This window comes from Tarenaya hassleriana, unplaced genomic scaffold (genome assembly GCF_000463585.1).
Source record: "Tarenaya hassleriana unplaced genomic scaffold, ASM46358v1 Cleome8, whole genome shotgun sequence".
Classification (NCBI taxonomy): domain Eukaryota; kingdom Viridiplantae; phylum Streptophyta; class Magnoliopsida; order Brassicales; family Cleomaceae; genus Tarenaya; species Tarenaya hassleriana.
This window is the reverse complement of record NW_010970490.1, coordinates 2,728,070-2,750,480: the sequence shown is the minus strand read 5'-3', so window position 1 is coordinate 2,750,480 and position 22,411 is coordinate 2,728,070. Positions and strand designations below refer to the sequence as shown.

The following is a 22,411-nucleotide window of genomic DNA, read 5'->3' as shown; positions in this document are numbered from 1 at the left end:
AGGTTGCACACACGACATAAAGAGAAAGTAAGACCCAACACAACTCAACTACCTCAAAATCAAAATGTTGAAAGAAAAATTCAAATTTACAAAATTCCATCACTAATTTAATATAAAAAAGAAAATCTAATAATATATAATTTAATTTGAATCAAATTAAATTAAACCAAGAAAGACTGAAAACATTTTAAAAAACGAAAATAAAACCAAAAAATCTAACCTAAAAACCCAAATAAATATTATCTTCCAAAATAAAAACTTAATTTAAAATAAAATAAAAATCTAAAACTTGATTCAAAATAATCTTAATCCAAAAATAAATAATCAATTTAAATTTACTCGATAATTGCAAGATACTAATATATTATTACCATCCACATACTTTAGTATTCCTATTTACGCTTTTCTGGTTAACCCCATTATATTTTCTTTTTATTTTTTTTTCTCTGATGATTGATTGATTGATTGTTCTGTTCATCGTCTCTGTAGTTCCTTAGATCTGAAGATTCAATTTTTTGTTTGAGGTTTGCTTGGAGAAGTGGAAAGATCATCGGCGGAGAGTACTGCGATGGATGATTTTCCAGGTCTGTTATCGAGGGATTTCGGATTCAAACCCCAAGGCAGACCTGCTCCGCCGCGAAATTCTCCCGCCGCTGATGACTATGGGTTAAACTTCGGCCTCCGGTCCGATTTCAACCGATCCTCGTCGTCTTCTCGTAGTCGCACGGCGAATCCGTCGCCGGTTTTCGATGATCACGGCGGCGGCGGAGGCGCGGCGGATGACAGCCTCCTCTTCAACGACGTGTTCGGCGGACCGCCGAAATACGCCTCCTCCGAGTCTCAGGCGACGGCATTTGACTACGAAGATGTGTTCAAGGACCAGAACCGATCCAAGTCCTCGTCAATGCCGGTGTACGACAAGCCCGTATTCGACGAGGACGTTTTCGAGGGAATATCGGGGAACAAGAGCGCTTCCACCGTATCATCGACCCAGTACGGGGATGTTTTGGCCTCGGGGTCTCCGCGTAAGCCGAAGAAGCATGACAGCTCGGCTTTTGATGATCTGTTGGGGAAGTTCGGGAGGAAAGACGCAGAAGCGAAGAAGATGGGTGGAGCCATAAATGAGAAGAAAGATTATTCCAACTTCGATGATCTGATCCCCGAATTTGGTCGCAGAAATTTGCACGCTAGCAAAAGGTAATGTTGGTGAGTTATTGCCTATATGTCTCTAAGCATTTTAACTGTTCATGTCTGGTGATCATATCGCCTTAAATGTTTATTTGTAGTTCGTAAGTTTGATTATGAACCTCTATCGGGATTCTTCCATTGGAGAGTTCCTCTGTGTTTTTGTGATGCTATGGATTGCTGGAACATGCCTTTAGATGTGTCTGGGAAACTTGTGTTTTGTCAGCATTTTGGTTGAGGTTAAGGCAATGAAACTTGTAGATTTACAACCCGAGCGACAATGGCCTCGATGTTTTACGTTCTCCATGCGCGAGACAGGAAAATGCTGGTAGTTTCATGGAATTCTGGGGTTGATGTGTTCACCGTGTATTTTCTTACTTGAGAAAAGGGATTGGGGGAAAAATTTTAAGAGGAAAGACCTTTGGTTTTAGGTCACAGACATAACTTTCCAGATTCTCTGTTTATGCCTTTTCAGTCGCTTGCTTTCTTTTTTAGTAGATGCTGACATATGATTGTGTCCATATTGATGAACAGACTGATGCCAGAATTGAAAAAGTCTCAAAATTCCTATCATGATAACACCAAAGTATCTTCCAGTTCGGTCGAAGACCCATTTGAAACACTAGAGTCAACAACAATCCCAGCAGTCTCTTCATCAGGAATTTTCACTGATCCGTTGGAGGATATCGGCAGACAAAGTGGCACCAGGAGCAAAAAAACAGATCACGCTTCTGTCCTAGGTGGAGTGTTTGACGATCTAGATCCACTTGAGAATCATGGGAAATCTAGGCCCGGCCTCAACAGGAGAGGGATGGATACAGCTCCCATGAGAACTGAGAGCACTAACGGTACACAATCACCGGTGAAAAACTCTGCGGGTCAGTGGCAGAAAAGAGATCCTCATCAGTTGCCAGTCAATTTTCCATCAGTGTCTGTTGGTCGAGGTGCTAGTTCGAATGAAGTAAATTCGATGGTGAATCCTACTTCAAGCTCAAGTGGCAAATTTGATTCTTCTGATGACGTGTGGCTTACTGTTTCCGAGGTTCCACTTTTCACACAACCCACCGGGGCTCCACCGCCTTCAAGACCTCCGCCTCCTAGACCAACAAGACCTAAAAGGCCTGGCTCGGGTTCTTTTGCGTCTAGAAATTCAAGACAGACAAAGAATGGGTTTTCATCTTTAGAAAATTCTGCCCATTCTTACAGCCCCACCTCTGCACATCCATCTGGGAGAACCTCTGTCACCTCTCAACTAGATGAACTTGAAGATTTTGCTACTGGCAAGGCTCATGGTAATGCTGAAGAATTTTCTGGTGAAGATTTAGTAAACCCTGCTGCTGCTGCTATGAAGGAGGCTATGGAAAAAGCAGAAGCCAAATTCAGGCATGCCAGGGGGGTGAGGGAAATAGAATATCTCAGGTCAAATAGAAGCAAAGAAACTGTTCAGTCGGAAAAAGATGATTATATAGACAAAGAACACAGGGAAACACAAGAGAGGTTAGATCGTGAAAAAAGACAAGGGCTAAGAGAGGAGGAAGAGAATGAAAAGAGGCGATTAGAGAAAGACCGGGAAGAGAGAGAAAGGGAACAAAGAAGAGCTGAGAGAGAGCGAATTGAGAAGGAGAGGGAACTGGCCAGACAGGCTGTACAAAGGGCTACTAGAGAAGCGCGAGAAAGAGCGGCGGCTGAGGCTCGTGCAAAAGCTCAGAAGGCTGCTGCCGAGGCTCGAGAACGTGCAGAAAAGGCGGCAGTTCAAAGAGTGCAGTCAGAAGCACGCGAAAGAGCTGCAGCAGCGGCAAGGGAAAGGGCAAACGCAGAAGCAAGGGAAAAGGAAACACGGGCTAGCGTGGAACGTGCTGCAGTACAGAGGGCAGCTGCAGAGGCACGTGAAAGGTCAGCATCTCAAGCTCGGGAAAATATGCGAAAGGATGATGACGATCTTGAATCCATCTTTAACAGGGGTTCTAAATCAAGCAGCTCACCAAGGCCGAGGGGCAATTTTACTGTAAGCAGAAAGGATTTTGTTAATCAGTTGCCCTCCACATTTTAGACATTTTCTTAGTTTTTATGTTTCTGTCCTGTAGGATCCCCTATTTGACACGCAGAACCAGAGAGGGCATCCTGATTCGTCCAGAACATCTGGTGGAACCTCAACGAGCAAGCAGAAAACATCTTCTTCAGCCAATTTTGTTGATGACCTTAGTTCAATTTTTGGAGGTAAATCCAATGTGGCCTTTGTCTAGGCAGTCATCTCTCTTCTTTCTGTCTTTTCGGTGATTAGTTGACACCTACTCTCTTTGGTAAAAGCAGCTGCTCCGTCATCTGACGAGTTCCGAGAAATCAATGGAGAAACTGAAGAGAGAAGAAGAGCTAGGTTTGACCGCGAACAGAGGACAAAGGAACGAGCTGTAAGTATATGATATTATACATCTGTTGGAACCTCTTTTCTTGTACAAAGGATTGAAGCAAATCATATTAACCATATCTTGAATTGCTAGCTGTGCCTCGTTTTTTTCTACTCCAACATGGCAAGTTTGATTTTTTTTTTTGGTTCAGGCAAAAGCATTGGCGGAGAAAAACGAGCGCGATCTTCAAGCACAGAGAGAACAAGCAGAGAAAAATGTATGTATTTACATCATAGTTGCTGTTCAGTGATTTGCAAAATTCTTCTGTTATCTTAATACTGATTTCTCCTGTTATTTTCAGAGAATTGCTGAAACTCTGGATATGGAGATAAAGCGTTGGGCTGCAGGGAAGGAAGGAAATCTGCGTGCTCTTCTATCAACACTCCAATACGTAAGCTTCATTCTTCTCGCTCGAATCTCAGTAGCAAACGGTCGTTCTTATTTGTTATATGTGCATACACTTATATACGCGCGTGCATATAGGTGCTATGGCCGGATTGCGGGTGGCAGCCCGTGTCTTTAACCGATCTGATAACCGCTGCAATGGTGAAGAAAGTTTACCGGAAGGCAACATTGTGCATTCACCCCGATAAGGTGCAACAGAAAGGCGCTAATCTTCAGCAGAAGTACATAGCCGAGAAAGTGTTTGATCTGCTCAAGGTACAGTGAAATCAAATATTTGTGTTCTAACATAAGATTTTGCGGCTTTTCACTTGCATCATCGGCCTACTGTTCGAATAAAACAGGAAGCATGGAACAAGTTCAACTCTGAGGAGCTCTTTTAAAAGCTTTTCTCCGACTGCATATCCGTCGCCACAGAGATCGTAGCTTATAAACCGATTCCCCAAAACGTTTACCTTCCCGGGATTTCCTTTCGGGTTTTCCCCCGCGATTCTGCGGGAAGTTTCGTGGGGGATAGAGCCGAGGTGACGCACCAGCTGGAGAAAAAGGTTCATTCTTTATACTCACTTCCCTGATACACACAACCTCAGCTCATTAGCAATAGGGGGTGAAGTAAATTTTTTGGTTCCAAAATAATTCTTTTGGGTCTGAATGATTCTTTGGGGGATGAGGAATTGGGAAATATCAGCAAAAATTTAACATTATGCATTTTGATTACAAAAAAAAAAAAAAAAAGCGTCGTGGACCGACCGAGCACTCATTGCTTATGCTCTGTATTGTTTTTATTTCTAAGTGTTGAATAAATGTGAATTACTCATTGTTTCATCAAAGGCGCCACATGATCTGAAACTGAAAGCCGTCATAAACAGTTGCATTTGTTTCTATTGGAATGCAAATCCGGTTAGTGTGAATTGGTTTGGTTTAATTTGGTTTCAATTGTATATATATTTATCAAATAGAAATATTTATATAATTCCAAGTAGATTAAATGAAACACGACCCTCTGATTCACTCAGAAGCTATAGTTTTTCTTTTCTCGTTAATTACGAACGTGACAAAAATGCAAACGACGACTCCGTAGCGGGAAATACGCCACGTGGAGGAGAGAGTCTGACGTGGCAAATAACGAGAACCAAAACAAAAATCTCTTATCCAGTTGCCATATGGACATTATCCTGTTGGTGAATCAGATACTGACCAATCTGAGCAAAAGCCACTTGGAATACCCCCTTGTGGCGCTTATTCTTCCCTCCACTCTCTTCGAGTACCGATCGATCAACTCTCACTTAACAAAGACCAGAGGAGCAAATTAAGGAACCTGAAACAATGGCGGCACAAGCACTTGTGTCTTCTTCGCTTAGCTCTTCTGTAGAGACAGCGAGACAGATTCTCGGCGCCAGACCGGTCGCTGTCGTGGCTCCGAAGAAGGGTTCCTTAATTAGTTGTTAGGGCTTCTTCATCTCCTCCTGTCAAGGTACATATATATGTATATCGATCTCGATCAAGAGTATATGTCTGTGTGTGAAGTTTATAAGAATCTGACCATGTGTTTTGTGCTTTCTTTGGATCTCAGCAAGGAGCAGACGGACAATTGTGGTTTGCGTCCAAGCAATCTCTTTCTTACTTGGACGGGAGGTAAGCTTGTTTAGACATAGCTTAGAGCGAACAATACTCCGGCCGTTATATATCCGATATGATCCATTAACGGACATGGAAATTTTTTCTTTTAATTCACAGCTTGCCAGGCGATTACGGGTTTGACCCTCTTGGCCTTTCGGACCCGGAAGGCACCGGAGGGTTCATCGAGCCTAGATGGTTAGCCTACGGAGAAATCATCAACGGCCGATTCGCCATGCTGGGCGCAGCTGGAGCCATAGCCCCCGAGATTCTAGGCAAGGCCGGTCAAAACCGGTGTGATCCCACCGGCCGGAACGTACAGCTACTGGGCCGACCCTTACACGCTGTTCGTCCTGGAGATGGCCCTGATGGGGTTTGCAGAGAACAGGAGGTTCCAGGACTGGGCCAAGCCGGGTTCGATGGGGAAACAATACTTCTTGGGATTGGATAAGGGTTTGGGCGGGTCGGGTGACCCGGCTTACCCGGGAGGACCGTTCCTTAACCCGCTACGGTTCGGGAAAGACGAGAAGTCGATGAAGGAACTGAAACTGAAGGAGGTCAAGAACGGTAGACTGGCAATGTTGGCCATCCTGGGTTACTTCGTGCAGGGGCTAGTGACCGGTGTCGGACCTTATCAGAACCTTCTGGATCACTTGGCGGATCCTGTCAACAACAACATCTTGACCAGCCTCAAGTTCCACTGAGATGATATTCCTCTTTTTATCCTGCCGTACGTGTATGTTCTTTCTTGGTACCATCGGTTTCTTCTTTCTCATGCATGTGTAAACATATATATATATTCATGTTTCCCAAGTAATTATTGTTATAATAACATAAATTGTTACTGGATTGGACATATATAATATGGTTGTCAATTATAGACCATAGGTTTAGGGTTTTTGGTTTAGGGTTTAGGGTTTAGAGAGCTTTGTTACAAGTTCCAAAGATATGGAACACAATCCATGAAACCAAATATTTTTAGATATCTCAATAAGTTTTAATCAATAGAAATAGAATTTGAAATCAGCGTGAATTCAAAACAAAAACTGAATTAAAATTGATTTTTTTTTTTTTTTTTTACTTTGTGGGTATATAGTTAGTAATATTATAAGTGATTGATTAATTGGTCGGTCAGAGATACATTAAACAAATCCAAGCAGGAGACAAAAACATCAAATCCACTAATGTTTTTGTGTTTTGGAATTGTTAATATTATCTCTTTTTATCTTAGCCTTTCATTACCTCAAAAGATGCTGGCTTGTTTTATAATATCTTTCCTAAGATATCATATGATATTAGGCTTAGCATAATTTATATTTGGTTCCCTCCCTCGGTGGGTCTTCTTTTATTCACACATTAGATTGACCATCTTTTTTTTTTTTTTTGTAAAAGTAGTTTGTGAATTCCATTTTGCCAATTTATATCAATTTTGTAATTGCTATTTTAATCAACACTAGTGTTGGGAAATGGAAAGAAATCTATAATAATATTTGGAATTAATGGCGTTGCAGATAATTTGGAGCATCATGGGATTTATTACACAATTTCTTTTTAAGGGTTTTATAACTCTTAATCAAGATTTAAACGACCCATGTTAGTTGTCCCAAGACGAAGTGGAAAAACATTGATTTGTTTGGTTAGATTCCATTCCATCCCTGGATTTTCATTTCCATTTCATTAAATTTTGATTCAGTTTTTCATTTAAAAAATTATTAAAAAAATCATTTAATTCGATTACTTTTTTTTTTAATTTCCAAATCCAAATAAACTCATCGCAAACCCCCCTCCACCCGAAATAACTGTATTTTCTATTTTGAATCGATTTATATTTATATTTATATTTATATTTATAAACGAAGTTTTCATGTGGACAATCATGTGTTAATTACATTTTCCAAAGAGTTGGTTTGTTTCATCACTTTTGCCGAACATGCAGAACGAGAAAAAAAAACTATATTATATATATATATATATTCGAAAAATTTTCCGGATATTAAATTTATATGGCTAATAATGTTATATAATTTTATTTTATTACAGAGAATAAATATGTCATATTATATATATATACATATACACACAGCCAAGTTTTCGTAGATATTTTGCGTAGATATTTGACCAAAGGCCTAAATATCTGAGAGTGTTCTGATAGGGCCATAAAGCTTTGAAAAGTGATCTCACGCGTCGCCATGAGAACGAAAAACATCCAGCTGGTTATTCCACAGCGCGAGTACATTGTTTTTGTACACGCAGGCGCGTGGGTAACAGACCTTTCGCAATGCCGTATCTGTGGGGTCCAAAAGGATTTTTTGCCTTTCACTATAATTAGTGCCGGGCCCCGCACTGTCCCACGACCCAACCTCTGCACTTTTTCCCATTTGTTTATTTTATTTATTTCCCTTTTTTCTCTCTCTCCTTTTTTTATCAGCTTATGTCACATGCCTACATGTCCCTTTTTGCCTACACACCCACCCATTGTCTATCCATCCATCCATCCATCCGTCTTTTCCATCTGTCGCATGAGATATTTTTTCTTGTGCAAGCAAAGTTTCTCTAGGGCTCTGTTGCTGTTTCTGTTTTCTGAAGTTCTGGGTTTAAGTCAAGGATCCCCAAAGGTGAGTTCTTTTAACCCTCTTTATTGTTCTTGCCTTGCTTGTTCATTGGACTGTAATAATTGCGTTTTCTCGCTGTTTCTTGATCAAGTCTTGGTTATGGAAATGGATCTCAGCTGCTCTTTCCTCTTCTGAGTTTTGCTTCCTCTCTCTCTCCCCTTTTGTGTGATCAACGATTTTCCTCGGGAATTGTGAATTTTCTGTTCGATTCCTTTCTTACAAGGAAAAAGGAGCAGTAGGTATTGCTTGAGCTTGCTGTCTGAATTTACCCTTTTTTTTTTTAAGATTTGTATGAATTCTCGGATACCCTTTTAAAGCTTCTGTCAGATTTGTTAGCTTTTTAATGAGAATCTCTTGCAGATTTCTTTTCCTTTTTCTCCTGCTGCTTCGTTTGCTAAATCCTACACCTGGTTATGGAAATCAAACCCAAATTGAGAAAAAGTCAAATGATTGGATCTTTTTCTTCTTTTGGAATCAACTCCTGGAGCTTTCACACAGAGAACTTATTGGAAGTAGATAAAAACCCAACTAACTATATAAGATTTCTTACACGGTGCTTCCAAAGATTGCGGGACTAACACATTTGGTGGATTCTTGACAGTAAAGGAGGCTCCTTTCTTCAGCCCATATACACATTTTGAGCAGATCATAAGATTGGTGAAGAAAAAGATAAGATATGGGTTATATGTGTGATTTCTGCGGCGAACAGAGGTCAATGGTGTATTGCCGGTCTGATGCTGCGTGTTTGTGCCTGTCCTGTGACCGAAACGTTCACTCGGCCAACGCGTTATCGAAACGACATTCTCGTACGCTTGTCTGCGAGAAGTGCAATTCACAGCCTGCATCGGTCAGGTGTACGGAAGAGAGGGTCTCCCTCTGTCAGAACTGCGATTGGTCTGTCCATGGCGGCGCTTCTAATCCTTCTTCTGCTCATCACAAAAGGCAGAACGTCAACTGTTATTCGGGTTGTCCTTCCAGTGAAGAGTTTGCCTCTATCTGGTCTTTTGTCTCGGATCTCTCTTCAGCCGGCCAGTCCGTGTGCGAAGAAGAAATGGCTCTGATGAGTATAACCGACGACGGCCCGAGAGAAAACTCCACTACCCGAGACGCTGATGCGGACCAGGGAGATGGATTGCCCGAAACCAGCTCTGCAGCGCATCGTATGGATCCTCCCCGTTTACCGGCAAGTTCAAGATTGGCAAAGGTAAACATAGTTATCTACGTATTTGATCTCATCCGGCTGCCATGGCAGAGCTGCCCTCCGTATGTTTATTTAGGACATCGAATATTTGTCTGAATCGAGGTTGTCTTGCTTTTCGGTTGAAGGGTCTCGGAGCATGTGATGACGATTTCTACGGGGACCTCATTATGGATGAAGTCGACTTGGCCCTCGAGAACTATGAAGAACTCTTTGGTGTAGCCTTCAACTCCCCGGAAGATCTCTTTGAAAACGGTGGTCTCCACAATCTGTTTGAGAAGCGCGACCTACCTTCTGCTGCTCCCGAGGTCTTTTTCTCATCTTCTTACGAGTTTATAGCCGAGAAAACGAGTTACGATTTGGGATTTTTATGCTTGTTTACTCAATTCAGGGCTCATCCGCTGGTTTAGGCAACGGGACGATGCTGTCGGCCGGAAGCAATGCCGCATCTGCAGATTCTTTCATGAGTGCTAAAACTGATTCAATAATTTGCTTCACGGAAGAAAACAATGTCGGGGATCACCAAGAATGCGAGGCATCATCGTGTGTCCGCCTCTCGGCAGCTCAGGACATTGTTTCCTCGCAAGCAGCAAGCCGTAGCGACGCGGTTATGCGTTACATGGAGAAGAAGAAGTCCCGGAAGTAAGTAAAAGGTTCTTCAATTCATAACCGATGAAGGGTCGGTCTGACCATTCATTTTTTGCGGGGTGAAACAGGTTCGAGAAGCGAGTGAGGTATGCATCACGAAAGGCGAGAGCCGATGTGAGACGACGGGTGAAAGGACGGTTCATCAAAGCGGGCGATACTTACGACTACGACCCGCTCTGCCAAACTAGAAGCTACTGAGATCGAGACAAAAAAAAAGGAACCGGTGAAAGATCAAGCCAAAGTTCCAAAATGCTGTGTCTGAAAGTTCTGAGTTTTGAAGCTGCTTCGAAAGAAAGCAACTTCGGCATTGAAGAGGTCAAGTTTGATTCTCTAAGCCATCATCATTCATTATTACATGCACCAGTTTTGGCCTTAAAAGCTTCACTACTCTTTCATCATCCTCATCAGAGAGACCATGCTCTGATCTCTTTGCATCAAACTTATATTCTTCGTCGGCCGGTCTTTCAGCTGAGAGAAAAGGCTTCCTATTTGTAATCTCTATCAAAATAATCTGCAGATCGAACCAGGGTTCGATGAATTTTGTTCTCTCTTATAGACATAAGCAGATGCTTAGGACAAGAAAACAATGCTTTGTATATGTTATACAATTTGTATGTATATTCATATGACTCTGGGTTTGCACTCAGGCAGTGGGATGAAAATCAATTATGGGACGCATGACAGTGATTTTCCTCTTCAAAAGAATGCTTTCCATCATCTATTGATGCCTATGTCGTAAAAATGGGGAAACCTAAGATTTGGTCCTATTTGCCGGCAGACAAAAACCAGTTACCATTGGTCGAAGCTCTCTCAATGTTTGCTTAGTCTCCAGAAATACTATCAAACTCATCAGCTCGGGATATCCTGCAGGAACATTGGGAACTGAGTACATCACAAAGTGAAACGAGAAGCTAACATGGGCATGTGATAGTATTTCTGGAGAAGGGTAAGTTGCAGAAACGAGAGACGGCTAGGCGAAGCGAAGAGGAGTGATAACCTGTTTTTTATCCCAATCCTTCAGCTTCGGGTTAGCCAACATGTAGTTATCGCGCAGAGGAGCCCAAGCAGGAGCTTCATCACCGATGGAATTAGGAGATTTGGCCTTGGCCTTGGCCTCGACCTCTGCTCTTGATGGCTTCCCCAACTCTGAGAAGAATGCTTCTTTTCTTCGCTTCCTTATTACTGGTGGAAATTTCGACAGAAATAAAAACCAGACAAGCATGGCAAAAGGAGTGAGAGCATACGAACAAGGGTAAAACTGCAAAGTTGAATAGCATCAAACCGATGATAGAGTTTATAAATAAACAAGAGACAAAGAAGAAGAGGAGATAAGATAGTACCAAAGATGAATGATATTCAAGGAATCAAGGGTGATACCTTTAATGTCTTTTGACCTCGAAAGATTCAGACCCTTCTGAGCATGTTGAGCCTTGTTTACCTGTAGAGAGACCGAGATTTCAAATGAGAGAATCGTTTGGTTACCCCCAGAGTGAAAACTAGCTAGACAGGACAGAAGTAAAAAAAAAAAACAGTGCCAAAGGGAATGAGAAGGAACTTACAGCATTAAATAGTTTGACCACTGCGATTCCCAGGAATTCATGGAGAAAAGCTGAGTAAGTATATAAGCAAATACAAAACAATCCGAAAGAGCGGATCATTAGTAGGTATACCTCCTTTGGTAGCAACACCGATTAGAAACTTTTCATGCGAATCCAGATAATTAGCTGGCTTAACATGTCCTTTCTCTGCAACCTATTAGATTTAGCAAAAAATCGTCAAAGATATAAACCAAGGTGAGCCATGAGACCATAAAAAGGACACAGATGGATATGCAACTACACTACACATATCAAAACCAAATGCGGAGAACAAAAAGTTATTCGATTTAGCATACCAAATGTTTTTCTCTTTTGGCCTGACCCTTAACTTTCCTTTCAGCCTCCTCTTCAGCCAGCTTCTTCGCAACAAGATGCTTCTTTGCTGATAGAATCGGGCCCTGTAGAGCAATCAATATCCACTCTCAATCCTGTATAACTCAGGAGTAGAAAAGAAAATCAAATCAGCTTAATTTGCTCACCAATGTATCATCTTCTTTGCCCTTCTTCATGATTGCCCTGAACGCGATTCTGAATCCCTTGCATCCTTCAGCTAACCTGGTGATTCCACGCTGAATTTCCTCATTTTCTCCATCTTCGGAATCTTCATCGCCCGAGCCTTTGTCTTTACCGTTCACTTTCTCTTCATCGCCTGAAGAATCCCCAGTTTCCTCCTCCATCTCATCATCAGAAAACTTATTTCCACCGATCACATTAGGGTTTGTCGCTTCAACCTCATCATTGTCATCATCATCTGAATTGTAGTCTCGTGCCCTCTTTTGAAACAGCTTCTTCATCTTCTTTGTGATCTTAACCTTCTCAGCAGAGCCTGGTAATGCCTTTAACTTCTTCGCCTTTCCGCCCTTCTTTTTCCCCACTCTCCGCTTTCTCGCACCTCTCTCCGCCATCGACAGACCAGCTTCCTCGCCGGCAGACATGTTTACCTATTAACACTAAAAACCCTTTCATTTGTTACATGACGAGAACTCTAAAACCCTAGCATTGTTCGTCATTACTTTCCAAGTGAAAGAGCGAAAGCAGTTCCTCCACAAAACCCCAATAAATATAACCCTAGAAATACGTAAATCTTCTCCGATTCTGAATGGTTTCAGCTCCTGAAAAAGCTCGAATTCGCAAAAGATAACCACCCAAACACAACCAGAAGAAGAAGAGATTATGCAGGCGTACCTTTCAAATGCTTGTTTCTCCACTAAGAAGCGACGGATTCTCTCCGGACCAAAATCACGGAGTATTCTATAATCTATACACGGCTGCTTCAAGCAACGGGTTTTTTACCCAAATAACCAAGTGGTCGCATCTGAACACCACCGAAAATATAACACATTTTTTTCTGTGCGGAAAGACGAAATTACCCTTAATGAATTACGATATTTATCAGTTCAAAAACAACTTCGTTATTACGACTTCGTAATTAAGTCTAAATATAGTTACAATTGATTCTAAAAAAGGTGACAAAAAATCATTTGTCTTATTTTTAGTTGTATATCAGTTATATATGTTAGTCGTAATAAAATCGTAAAAAATAAAACGAAAAGGTTATTTCAGACTTTTCCCACCGAAAAGTGGGTTAAAATTGAAATTTTTTTTTTTTGGTGGTGTACACTGAAATAGATGCGACCCAAGTGGGTTATTTGGGTGATTTTCCCTCAAGCAACTTTCTCTTGCTGGAGGGAACGGGAATTTTACTCAAATGACCGACTTCGGTAGCACCTATTTCACGTGTACACCAGAAAAAACATAACACTTTTTTTTCGTGTGAAAAGACGAAATTACCCTTAATGAATACGCGATTTTTATCCGTTCGAAAACAACTTCGTAATTAATTCTAAATATAGTTACAATTGATTCTAAAAAAGGTGGCAAAAAAATCATCTGTCTTATTTTAGTGGTATATCAGTTATATGTTAGTCGTAATAAGGTCGCAAAAAATAAAACGAAAAGGGTATTTCGGACTTTTCTAACCAAAAATGGGTTAAAATTGAAATTTTTTTTTTTTCAGTGGTGTACACTGAAATTGCTGCGACCCAAGTGGGTTATTTAAGTAATATTCCCGGAGGGAACTCAGCTCAAAGAAAGGAAAAGAAAGGAAATACTGGATTGGGGCGTGAAGACTGAAGAGGATATGAAATCTTATTGGGCTCTGATATTTGGGCCTTAATGGGGATTGGGCCCATTATGCGTGACAACATGTATTATACTAGGGTGGGCAATTCGGCAATTCGGTTCGGGAATCTGGTCTCAAACCGTACCGAATCGATTAATTCGATTTCGATTCAGTTCGGTATTATATAAAAATACCGAACAATACGAAATTTGAAATGCCGAATGATTCGGTTCGGTTCGGGAAATACCGGACGGTATTTCGGTATTTTTATTTTTTAATTAAAAAATATTTAATATTAATAGTTAATTATGATATTTATTAATATTAAGAGTTTGTTTGCGTAATGCGTTGAGATTAATGTTGAATTTTTTCCAAATTTACAAGTTCAAAACTTTTATTTTGTTGTATAAAATTATTATGTTAGATCTCTTTACTTTTATATTATAAGAATTATAAATATATCATGAACCGTCCCGAATCGTTTTTATTTCGGTTCTTATTTGGTACTTATTTATTAGTACCGTACCGTCATAATAACGAACCGAACCGAATAATACACGATACAAATTTGATACAAATTTTATAATACTAAATAAACCGTTAAAATTCTGAACCGAATCCCGAAACGTCCACCCCTATATTATACCATATGGTTCTTTCAAACGTGTCGTACACGGCAACAGAGAGAAAAATGGCATATTAATAACCTTGTAAGAAAAACCTCAGTAAATACACACTAATTTTAAAATTCTTAGATAAATATAAGAAATATCTAAATCTAGAATTTGCTATTTTTGGTTAGGGAAGTAAGACATGCAAATTACGTGCTTAGTTAATGAGAAAAAATTTGGAATAGATCTTAACACACACACATATATATACACACACACACGCAAAACTACGCAAGGAACCAATACCGTCAAAGGAAACAGTAACTGCAACTCAACTGTTACAAGTTCATAAACATATAACATCACATTACACATCGCCATTATCACATAACATAATAACACCATGGCATCATCATTTCCTTTTCTTTTCTTTTTTTTTTTTTGCTGAAAAAATATTCACTTTATACATTGCAAAAAAAAAAAAAAAAAAAAAAGGCAAAAATGGAGTAGACCCAAAGAAAACAAAAAGATGGGCGAATCAGAAATTTCTTCTCACACACACACATATATATATATATATAACTTACCCTACGAGAGAAAAAAAAAACAAAACAAAATCCCCCAATAGCCAAAGAATCCAACACCCATATTTGTCCGAAAGAGTTCTTGTTTTGTTCCGAGACTATGAAAAGTACAAAAATATCGAATAGATAGGACACGAATGGTACCTTCCCTAAGCTTTTTTTTTTTTTGGTGGTCGTCTGTTGCTTTTTGTTCGTGCCCTTCTTCTTCTTCTTCTTCTTCTTCTTCTTCTTCTCATCCGATACCTTCTTCTTCGATCCACGACCACGGGGCCACACTTCCTCTATAGTTTGTTAAAAGGCACACACACAGAACTCAACCCTTCTCCCCCAGCTCCTCATCCAGATTTTGGAACTTCCCCCCAAAAACAATCCACAAGATTTGGATTTTGAAAACCTGTCTCATTCATAAGCATTCACCCTTCACTCCTCTGTTGTGTCAGTAATTACTTGACCAGTTCATCTGGGTCTGCTGAGGCTGTTGGAACACATTCGCCCCCACCTGTGCCACCACATCAGGTCCGGCCACTGCCTGAGACTGCTGCAAGAGCGCCTGTGCAGGGTGGTGATACATACCGGGAAAGGTGACATGACCAGCTTGTGTCGGTGCATAAGTCATGTGCTGGCCCTGGTGCTGCTGTAGATTGTAGAAAGCGTTTGCTGGCAGGTTAGACACATCGCGACCACCCGTGATCCACACAGGCAAAACGTCACTCTGCCGACAAGCAAACTCATCTGTTAGAAAATGGTCTTATTGATTTCATCACATATCTATCTTCCATTGAGTTTTATGGAAGAAAAAGGCATCAAACCTGCTGCTGTCCCGTGGTGTAGCCATTGGTATCCTTCAACTGAGATGTATTATGATCCTCATTAGCAGTTGAGTGCCCAGCTGACGCAGCAGAACTGGGAGCATAACCAGCTGGGAAGGAGCCATATGGTCCATAACCACTGTGCATACTTCCTGCATTAGTCCCAGTCTTGTATTGTGGAAGCGAGTACTTGCCTCCCATTGAATTTGAAGCTCCAGGGGGTGGAGCCGGATATACACCGCTTGCTTGAGGTTGCTGCCCAAATGCACCATTGCTTAAGAACTGGGGGACAGCTGGCGGCGGGACATAGAATGGAGAGAAGTAGTGTCCATACGGCAGGTAGTTCTGAGGATAGTGCGACATATGCATGCTAGGAGGACGGAAAACCGGGAGAGGTTGCTGAGCGACAGGTATGGAGTTCTGCATCAGCCCGGCAGCTTGAGTTACAAGTGGAGTTTGACTAGCAGTGGACATAACTAAGTTGTTTCCACCCTGCAAAAACATAACACATAAGCATCGCAGAATCAGACGTGCGTATCTTCGTATTAAGAAAAATGGGGAAACAGCTGTTGGTAACAAGCCTAGATAAGACCCACGGGCAATGGTACGTTATAAAGCATTAATGCTTCCAGAAGCATCTTAGGCAAATTAAAATCACTTAGGAACAAAACAGCATGTGAATGTGTTACAAACTATATTCGCCCATGAAACTGCACAAACCTCTTGCAGAGATTGAGATGAATGTGGAGGCAATACTGTAACATTGCCATTGAATTTGGTGGTTACCCCTGGGGAAACAAAAGGAGAAACACGTCCATCGCGGTCTGAGCTTGAACGATAGAACTGAGCATAGTAACTAGCTGGATCAAATGGTTGTTGGACCTACAACCAAGGAAAGGACAGTAATTAGGTTGGAAGATAAGCTAGCGAGATGGTGCATATGCTAAAGTTGCGATAAATATGTATCAAGAACAACAAAAACTTCCTTTTCGATGAAAATTAAATTCTCGCCATAAGATATAATTTCAAGCAATTAGCTTACGATATTAGTTTACAAAATATTTGTTAAAATAGTTGGAAGGCCTACCACAAAGCTTGGAACAGAGAAAGCATCGCGTGCTTGAGGGTCAGTGTGCTCAAACTGCGGAAGATGGCTCCCAAGTGCTGGAGGAAGAACACCAATACCAAAATTGTCAGATGAGTTCTGATTGTTCTCAGACTCCAAAGTACTCTCTTGATTGGAATCATTGTGTTCTGCTCCAGAATCCGCTGAGATAACACCATCACCAGCCAAATCATCTTGACTATCCCCTTCCTTTTCCGTCGCTGATGCATTCTGGTTGCTGGGTTCAAAAGAAAAATCAGTTTGCGCACTAGTTATATTGACATGATCATAGTTCGGCAGAGAAAGATCCTAGAGAGGATATGACATGGGATAAATATGTTCCGAGAATCTGAATTGCAATGGTTAGAACTAAAAAAGTTGAGTTCCAAGTATTTCATAGTGGCGTGAACATTATGTCTCCAGGAAAGCATTGCTGCTAAACATAAATTAAATCATCATGACACACATGCTTTGCAAACGTTTTTGTTTTCTTACCCTGATCTGAGAGAAGCAGGATTAGGTGCTGGACAGAGGAAATAAAACTGCAGTTGGAAATACTAGGGAAATCTACATCCTAAAGTACAAACTGAACAAGACGCTTTTTCTATTATACCCTGCATCTAAAGTACAAAATATTCTCTGCAGAATATGTATGTAAAAGGAATCTGGACTAGAATAAATCTCTACAAGCTTCATTGCAATTAAATAAAAAAGGGTTATAACTTAGAACGTAATTAAACTCACAGCAACATCAAAAAGAATTGAAGTAGAAAGTCTAGGGATAGCTATATACCTGAATGTATCCTCTTCGAGACTTCCTTCAGCATCATGCGAAATCTCAGAGAGAGGGGTTGAGCTCTTTTCATTCTCTGGACCAGGTACTGTGTTTGATAATAAAGAAAAGCCAGCGTCAAAGCTTCCGAAGCTTAGCTTGGTTCGTTCAGCCTCTGGAACGAGAATATGATTGGGAATGATAACATGCTGACGTTGTTGCATGTGCAAGCCTTCAAGCTGCTTCTGTAGTTTTGATGTTGTCTCTGCCGAAGGAAGAACTTCTTTAACAGATACTTTCTCGATGGGCTCAGCTGGAACTGCGGAACTATCTGATGTAGATGATGCCCCAGAACCCTGGACAGGGTGAAGGTTCACTGGCTTTGGTTTCCATTCCTTGACAGAGCCAGCTACCAGAAAAAGATACCAATAGCATATAAATGTCAGCAGAATACTGTCTTGTATTAATTAAGAAAGAATATATGATGATGAAGAATTATAGCTGCCAAAAGACTTTCCTCTTGAAAGCAACACCTAGCATTTTCATCCTATGCTTAATTTACACACAAGGAATATATTCTAGTCAAGCACATCTTCTGTATCTTTTGTTTAGTTTTCTCAGAAACAAGTATACATTGACAAGTTCAGATTTTCCAGTAAGGAAATCTAAGCGTAGGTGTACAGTTCCATAGGCAATCAAGGAAAAAAAAAACAAGGCTATTTCATAGATAACAAATTCAATAAAAAAAAAAATGCACCACTATTACCTCTTTGATGTCCAATTGGCTGCTGCGACCGATTACTGTAATTGGAAGAAGGCCGACTGCCAGTGCTGTTGCTATGAGCTGATGTAGGCCTGGAGTAATGGGAATCGGAAAGAGCAGTCTTCCCTGCCCCACGGGATCTCCTCGAGTACTTATTTTCTCCAGTGTGCTGTTCTTGAGCTGTTTGTTCACTCCCAAGTATAGGACCTGAAAATGAAAACCGAACTTCAGAAGAGGATGGATGAGGGAGTGGCATAGAGTCAATTTGCTTCTGCCCAGTGGGCATGTGCCCGGAACCAAATGCCACACCTGGATTTTTGGTCAATTCAACAGAAGGTGGTGCATCATCCAGTTTGTTTGCCGAGACAGAAGATCCCATAACTTTAGGTTGTCCCAAACTAGCTGGAGGGTTGGAGGCATTTAGAACATCGGAGGGTAAACCAGTTGAACCATTGTCCAAAATAGCTGGAAAACTGCCAAATATTCAAAGAAGTAAACGAGAATTATGCAAATGGAATATTATGTAATAATGTAATGTAAAATATTAAATATCCCATATAGAAAGGAAACAGCCAACCCCCTGCTTCACCATGGATGTTATGTTATATATTAACCTGTATGCAAGATAAAGACAATGGAAATGATGCAGGGTATATATGATAATAAAATAGTGCTTACCTAGAACTAGAAGTATCCTCTTTGTTTTTTGTCTCCTGAGAGGCTGATGTGGATGGATCAGTGACTTGCTTCGAACCATTTTCCTTTTTGAAAGAATTCTTTAAGCTGCCACCATCTGATCATATATAAATATTTAACACACTCAGCTATAAAAGCTAAACCCATTCACAGTAACAAAAGCTACAATCATGGACAGCCTCCAGAATACTTTCTATATACACAGACTTTGACATGATAAACCAAAAACCAATCATCATTACATATATAGCATAACCAATGCAGGAACACAAGCAAAAAGGCTTTACTAAAGACTGATCGGGTGAATATTACAAACAGGATTATCATAGCAAACTACAAAAGCTGAACGGAGAAATCAACACCATATATCAAGATTGAAGCAAAAATCCGGATACATTGCAGTAACAGATCTGGTTGTTTACCATGGGTCGTATGGCGAGAAGAGAAATTAACTCGGCCACCCCTGTTCCCACGGCCCTGGCCGCTAGATCTCCATTGAGGGTCCACATAATCCTTGTTGCTAAGGATCTGTAACACCATCAAGAAGAAGTGATATTAGAATTCAAGCTGCAGTGTGAATCTGCATATCACAATCTTTGCGATCCACTGTGTACAAGACATATTTTAAAGAGACAACCAAGTTGATGAACATAACTGAAAGCAATCTATACCTCTTTTCTCTTGTCACGCTTCCTCTTAACCTCATGAAAAGGGTCTGTTGAACCATACAACAATCTTTGTATTAGCTCAGAAACAAAGTGCATAGAATAAAAATCTGTTCCCACACAAAATCTAAAACCAAAGAAAAATCACAACCATCCACCTCAAATCACATTATACAATTGATATGAAGCCATAGGCTATATGCAGCTTCCCAAAAATTCCGACACAAACAAGCCCAGAAACAATATTAACCTTAACACACAACCTTAGACAACTGTGAATTCAAGAACAGGGTAAATGTAGCTTAAGTCAGATCCAACTACAAGAATGGCCCAGTGAATTAAAATTCTACAAACAACGGATTCTTCCTCGGTGAGAAAGCATCAAGCTTTGGTTACCACGCACAGCTAAAATATCTCCCTCAGGAATTAATGACTTTCTTACACTATAGGGACAGGCAAACAACTCGGGAAACCTTCACTTAGAAGCTAGTTGCTATTGCTTCTAAGTGATTGACTCCTGAATAATAATGATGATCTAATCAACCCCTTAACTTTTACAGGGAAAAAAACGATTAACACGAGATTCAACAAAAAAAAATGGATAACTTTTTATTTTCCCGGAAATTTCAACAGGAGATAAAAGGTAATCATATCAAAACCTAAGGAATTCACGCGAAAGTACAAAACAAAAAACGAGGAAAACGGAAACAAGATGAATCAAATGCTAAGCTAAGTGAAAACCCACATGGAATCGAAATCAACAATCAAATCATGGATCGATTCTAGCAAATCGGGCATCAAACAAGACCTAGAATTGGAGAACCAAAGTGAAGCAAAAAGAAACGCAATACGATTATACCCTGGAGGAGGAGGCGCTGAGCGGTCTCGTCAGGATCCATGTCGCATTCATGGAGCATTGCGAGAATCTCCTCCTCGCTGTAGTTCCCAGCCGTGATCTCCTTGATGCTCTGGATCATCTTCTTCGCACTCGCCGGAATCGAAACCCTAGTCCCGCCGCCGACCATCTTCTTCAAACGTCTCTATCTCTTCGCCTCTGCTTTGCCCGAATCAAATCTGGGACAAGACCCAGAGCCTGAAAGTACGTATATACGTATGTATACGAATACGTGAGTTTATGTATCACGACGAAAGCAACAGGACGGCACGAGAAGATGAGATTCAAAGCAACTGCTTCTCTGTGGATTTATCAAATCATGATCCAAATAGGAGCGAAGACGACGACGACGACGTGAAGAAGAAGAAGCAGAGAGAGGGAAAAGGGGACGAGAGAGGAAAGGAGCAATACGCAGTGGGATTTTGGAAGCGTAGGGCTTTTTCCCCGTCCCTTTTGTTTGCCTTTTGCCCTCTTTTCCGATTTTCAACTCCTTTAATTTGATTTTTTTTTTCAAAATATATAATATAGATTTACGATTTATTTTATGGTTTTAATGTTTTAACATCTCGTTCAAAATCAAATTTGAAAGATCCGTACAAAATTATATCTTATTGGTTATTGCGCATGCATAAATCTATTTTTATTGAAGAAATAAAATCTACAATGCATTAATCGTTTTTATACAAAAAAATATTATTAAAAGAGTTATTACATTCAAAATTTATTATAATTTGGTTTCGGTTGAGTTTGTTAATCATACGATATTTAATGTTCTAAAATCGGCCAGTGTTATTTATTGGGGGCATTATCAAAAATACCCTTAAAATGCTACTTCTACTTCAAGACCTACCCTGGTCACATGTGACCAATGTGACCGAAATATAGTATGGTCACATTTTGATTTTTATCGATTATAACGTTAAATTTATGGTGATCACACTAATTCATTATGTTCATACCTTGTATATCTTACTAATCATTTGATTAAAACATCATAAATTTAACGTTATGAACAATGAGATCAATATGTGACCACACTATATTTCGGTCACATTGGTCACATGGTCACAAGGGTAGGTGTTGAAGTTGAAATAGCATTTTAAGGGTATTTTTGATATAATGCCTATTTATTGTGATTAAATTCGGTCGACTTTTGTTTTAAACATGTAATTATCAAGCTAATTACCGCAATGTTCTATTGATATAAATATCATACAACGGCCATATCCCAAATTTATTATGATTTAATTTTTGATAGAATTGTTCCATTTTGCAAAATATAACAGTTAATGATCAAACTAAAAACATTTTTATCATTACGTAAATCAAATGTCTTATAACCGTAACATTACTCTAAAACTTTAGGTTTGTTGATATTTAAGGTTTAAAAAGATTTTTTTATAAAAAAAAATTGTTGTGTTTTCTTTTATAATAATAAATAATTGTTAGCAGCAGAATTTTTCCCTTCATTTTTTTTTTTTTTTTTTTTACAGACGGTAGAAAGACTTATAACATTCAGTATTGTTGTTGATGATGTCTTTAGCTATAACAATGACAATGAACAAACGACATCGTTTTAGTAAAATTCCCAAGCAAGTCAATCTGCTAACCGCCAAAAAACTGCCTACACTCGTCCATAGCCACTTATCTTCTCTCCCCCGGACTCTCTCTCTCTCTCTCTCTCTCTCTCTCTCTCTCTCTCTCTCTCTCTCTCTCTCCCCCAC

General features: G+C 40.1%; 4 protein-coding genes and 1 pseudogene across 6 annotated transcripts; 3 read left to right on the top strand and 2 right to left on the bottom strand.

Moving 5' to 3' along the window:
• The first annotated feature begins 420 nt into the window (after window positions 1-420).
• Window positions 421-4,809, top strand: LOC104802636 (auxilin-related protein 2-like). Its single transcript, XM_010526332.1, has 8 exons — window positions 421-1,197; window positions 1,720-3,190; window positions 3,270-3,402; window positions 3,496-3,593; window positions 3,742-3,807; window positions 3,892-3,981; window positions 4,074-4,250; window positions 4,337-4,809. Exons 1-8 carry the CDS (start codon window positions 569-571, stop codon window positions 4,373-4,375), a joined length of 2,703 nt encoding a protein of 900 aa, XP_010524634.1. The 5' UTR covers window positions 421-568; the 3' UTR covers window positions 4,376-4,809.
• Window positions 4,810-4,902: 93 nt separating this feature from the next.
• On the top strand, window positions 4,903-6,426 carry LOC104802635 (annotated as a pseudogene).
• A 1,646-nt stretch (window positions 6,427-8,072) lies between these two features.
• Window positions 8,073-10,713, top strand: LOC104802633 (zinc finger protein CONSTANS-LIKE 10-like). Of its 2 annotated transcripts, none has more exons than XM_010526328.2 (5): window positions 8,073-8,224; window positions 8,823-9,425; window positions 9,548-9,727; window positions 9,811-10,061; window positions 10,136-10,713. In XM_010526328.2, the coding sequence occupies exons 2-5, from the start codon at window positions 8,898-8,900 to the stop codon at window positions 10,263-10,265; spliced, it is 1,089 nt and encodes a 362-aa protein (XP_010524630.1). In that variant the 5' UTR covers window positions 8,073-8,224; window positions 8,823-8,897; the 3' UTR covers window positions 10,266-10,713. The 2 variants fall into 2 exon arrangements, with proteins under 2 accessions (XP_010524630.1, XP_010524631.1); XM_010526329.1 differs by lacking the exon at window positions 8,073-8,224 and adding an exon at window positions 8,253-8,460.
• On the bottom strand, window positions 10,597-12,950 carry LOC104802634 (RRP15-like protein). 2 transcript variants are annotated; one of them, XM_010526330.1, is made up of 8 exons: window positions 12,851-12,950; window positions 12,145-12,615; window positions 11,962-12,063; window positions 11,738-11,819; window positions 11,627-11,646; window positions 11,445-11,505; window positions 11,065-11,249; window positions 10,597-10,931 (listed from the first exon to the last, which is right to left on the bottom strand). In XM_010526330.1, exons 2-8 carry the CDS (start codon window positions 12,598-12,600, stop codon window positions 10,917-10,919), a joined length of 921 nt encoding a protein of 306 aa, XP_010524632.1. In that variant the 5' UTR covers window positions 12,601-12,615; window positions 12,851-12,950; the 3' UTR covers window positions 10,597-10,916. The 2 variants fall into 2 exon arrangements, with proteins under 2 accessions (XP_010524632.1, XP_010524633.1); XM_010526331.1 differs by having other exon boundaries at window positions 12,145-12,606.
• A 1,966-nt stretch (window positions 12,951-14,916) lies between these two features.
• LOC104802632 (GBF-interacting protein 1-like) lies at window positions 14,917-21,141 on the bottom strand. The gene is made up of 11 exons (XM_010526326.2): window positions 20,652-21,141; window positions 19,799-19,842; window positions 19,550-19,655; window positions 19,110-19,224; window positions 18,741-18,904; window positions 18,435-18,638; window positions 17,690-18,077; window positions 16,879-17,134; window positions 16,512-16,673; window positions 15,792-16,283; window positions 14,917-15,694 (listed from the first exon to the last, which is right to left on the bottom strand). Exons 1-11 carry the CDS (start codon window positions 20,815-20,817, stop codon window positions 15,419-15,421), a joined length of 2,373 nt encoding a protein of 790 aa, XP_010524628.1. The 5' UTR covers window positions 20,818-21,141; the 3' UTR covers window positions 14,917-15,418.
• Window positions 21,142-22,411: the final 1,270 nt, after the last annotated feature.

What these genes read in the sequence shown, in the direction of transcription:
- LOC104802636 (XM_010526332.1), top strand. Translation starts at nt 569, where the DNA reads ATGGATGATTTTCCAGGTCTGTTATCGAGGGATTTCGGATTCAAACCC. An exon ending in AATTTGCACGCTAGCAAAAG is followed by an intron (nt 1,198 to 1,719) that starts GTAATGTTGGTG and finishes ATTGATGAACAG; the next exon opens with ACTGATGCCAGAATTGAAAA. An exon ending in GGCCGAGGGGCAATTTTACT is followed by an intron (nt 3,191 to 3,269) that starts GTAAGCAGAAAG and finishes TCTGTCCTGTAG; the next exon opens with GATCCCCTATTTGACACGCA.
- LOC104802633 (XM_010526328.2), top strand. Translation starts at nt 8,898, where the DNA reads ATGGGTTATATGTGTGATTTCTGCGGCGAACAGAGGTCAATGGTGTAT. An exon ending in CAAGTTCAAGATTGGCAAAG is followed by an intron (nt 9,426 to 9,547) that starts GTAAACATAGTT and finishes TTTCGGTTGAAG; the next exon opens with GGTCTCGGAGCATGTGATGA. An exon ending in GAGAAGAAGAAGTCCCGGAA is followed by an intron (nt 10,062 to 10,135) that starts GTAAGTAAAAGG and finishes GGGGTGAAACAG; the next exon opens with GTTCGAGAAGCGAGTGAGGT.
- LOC104802634 (XM_010526330.1), bottom strand. Translation starts at nt 12,600, where the DNA reads ATGTCTGCCGGCGAGGAAGCTGGTCTGTCGATGGCGGAGAGAGGTGCG. An exon ending in CGGTGTTGCTACCAAAGGAG is followed by an intron (nt 11,647 to 11,737) that starts GTATACCTACTA and finishes TGGGAATCGCAG; the next exon opens with TGGTCAAACTATTTAATGCT. An exon ending in TGGTCAAACTATTTAATGCT is followed by an intron (nt 11,506 to 11,626) that starts GTAAGTTCCTTC and finishes GTCTCTCTACAG; the next exon opens with GTAAACAAGGCTCAACATGC.
- LOC104802632 (XM_010526326.2), bottom strand. Translation starts at nt 20,817, where the DNA reads ATGGTCGGCGGCGGGACTAGGGTTTCGATTCCGGCGAGTGCGAAGAAG. An exon ending in AGCGTGACAAGAGAAAAGAG is followed by an intron (nt 19,656 to 19,798) that starts GTATAGATTGCT and finishes ATGGTGTTACAG; the next exon opens with ATCCTTAGCAACAAGGATTA. An exon ending in GAGGATACTTCTAGTTCTAG is followed by an intron (nt 18,905 to 19,109) that starts GTAAGCACTATT and finishes AATATTTGGCAG; the next exon opens with TTTTCCAGCTATTTTGGACA.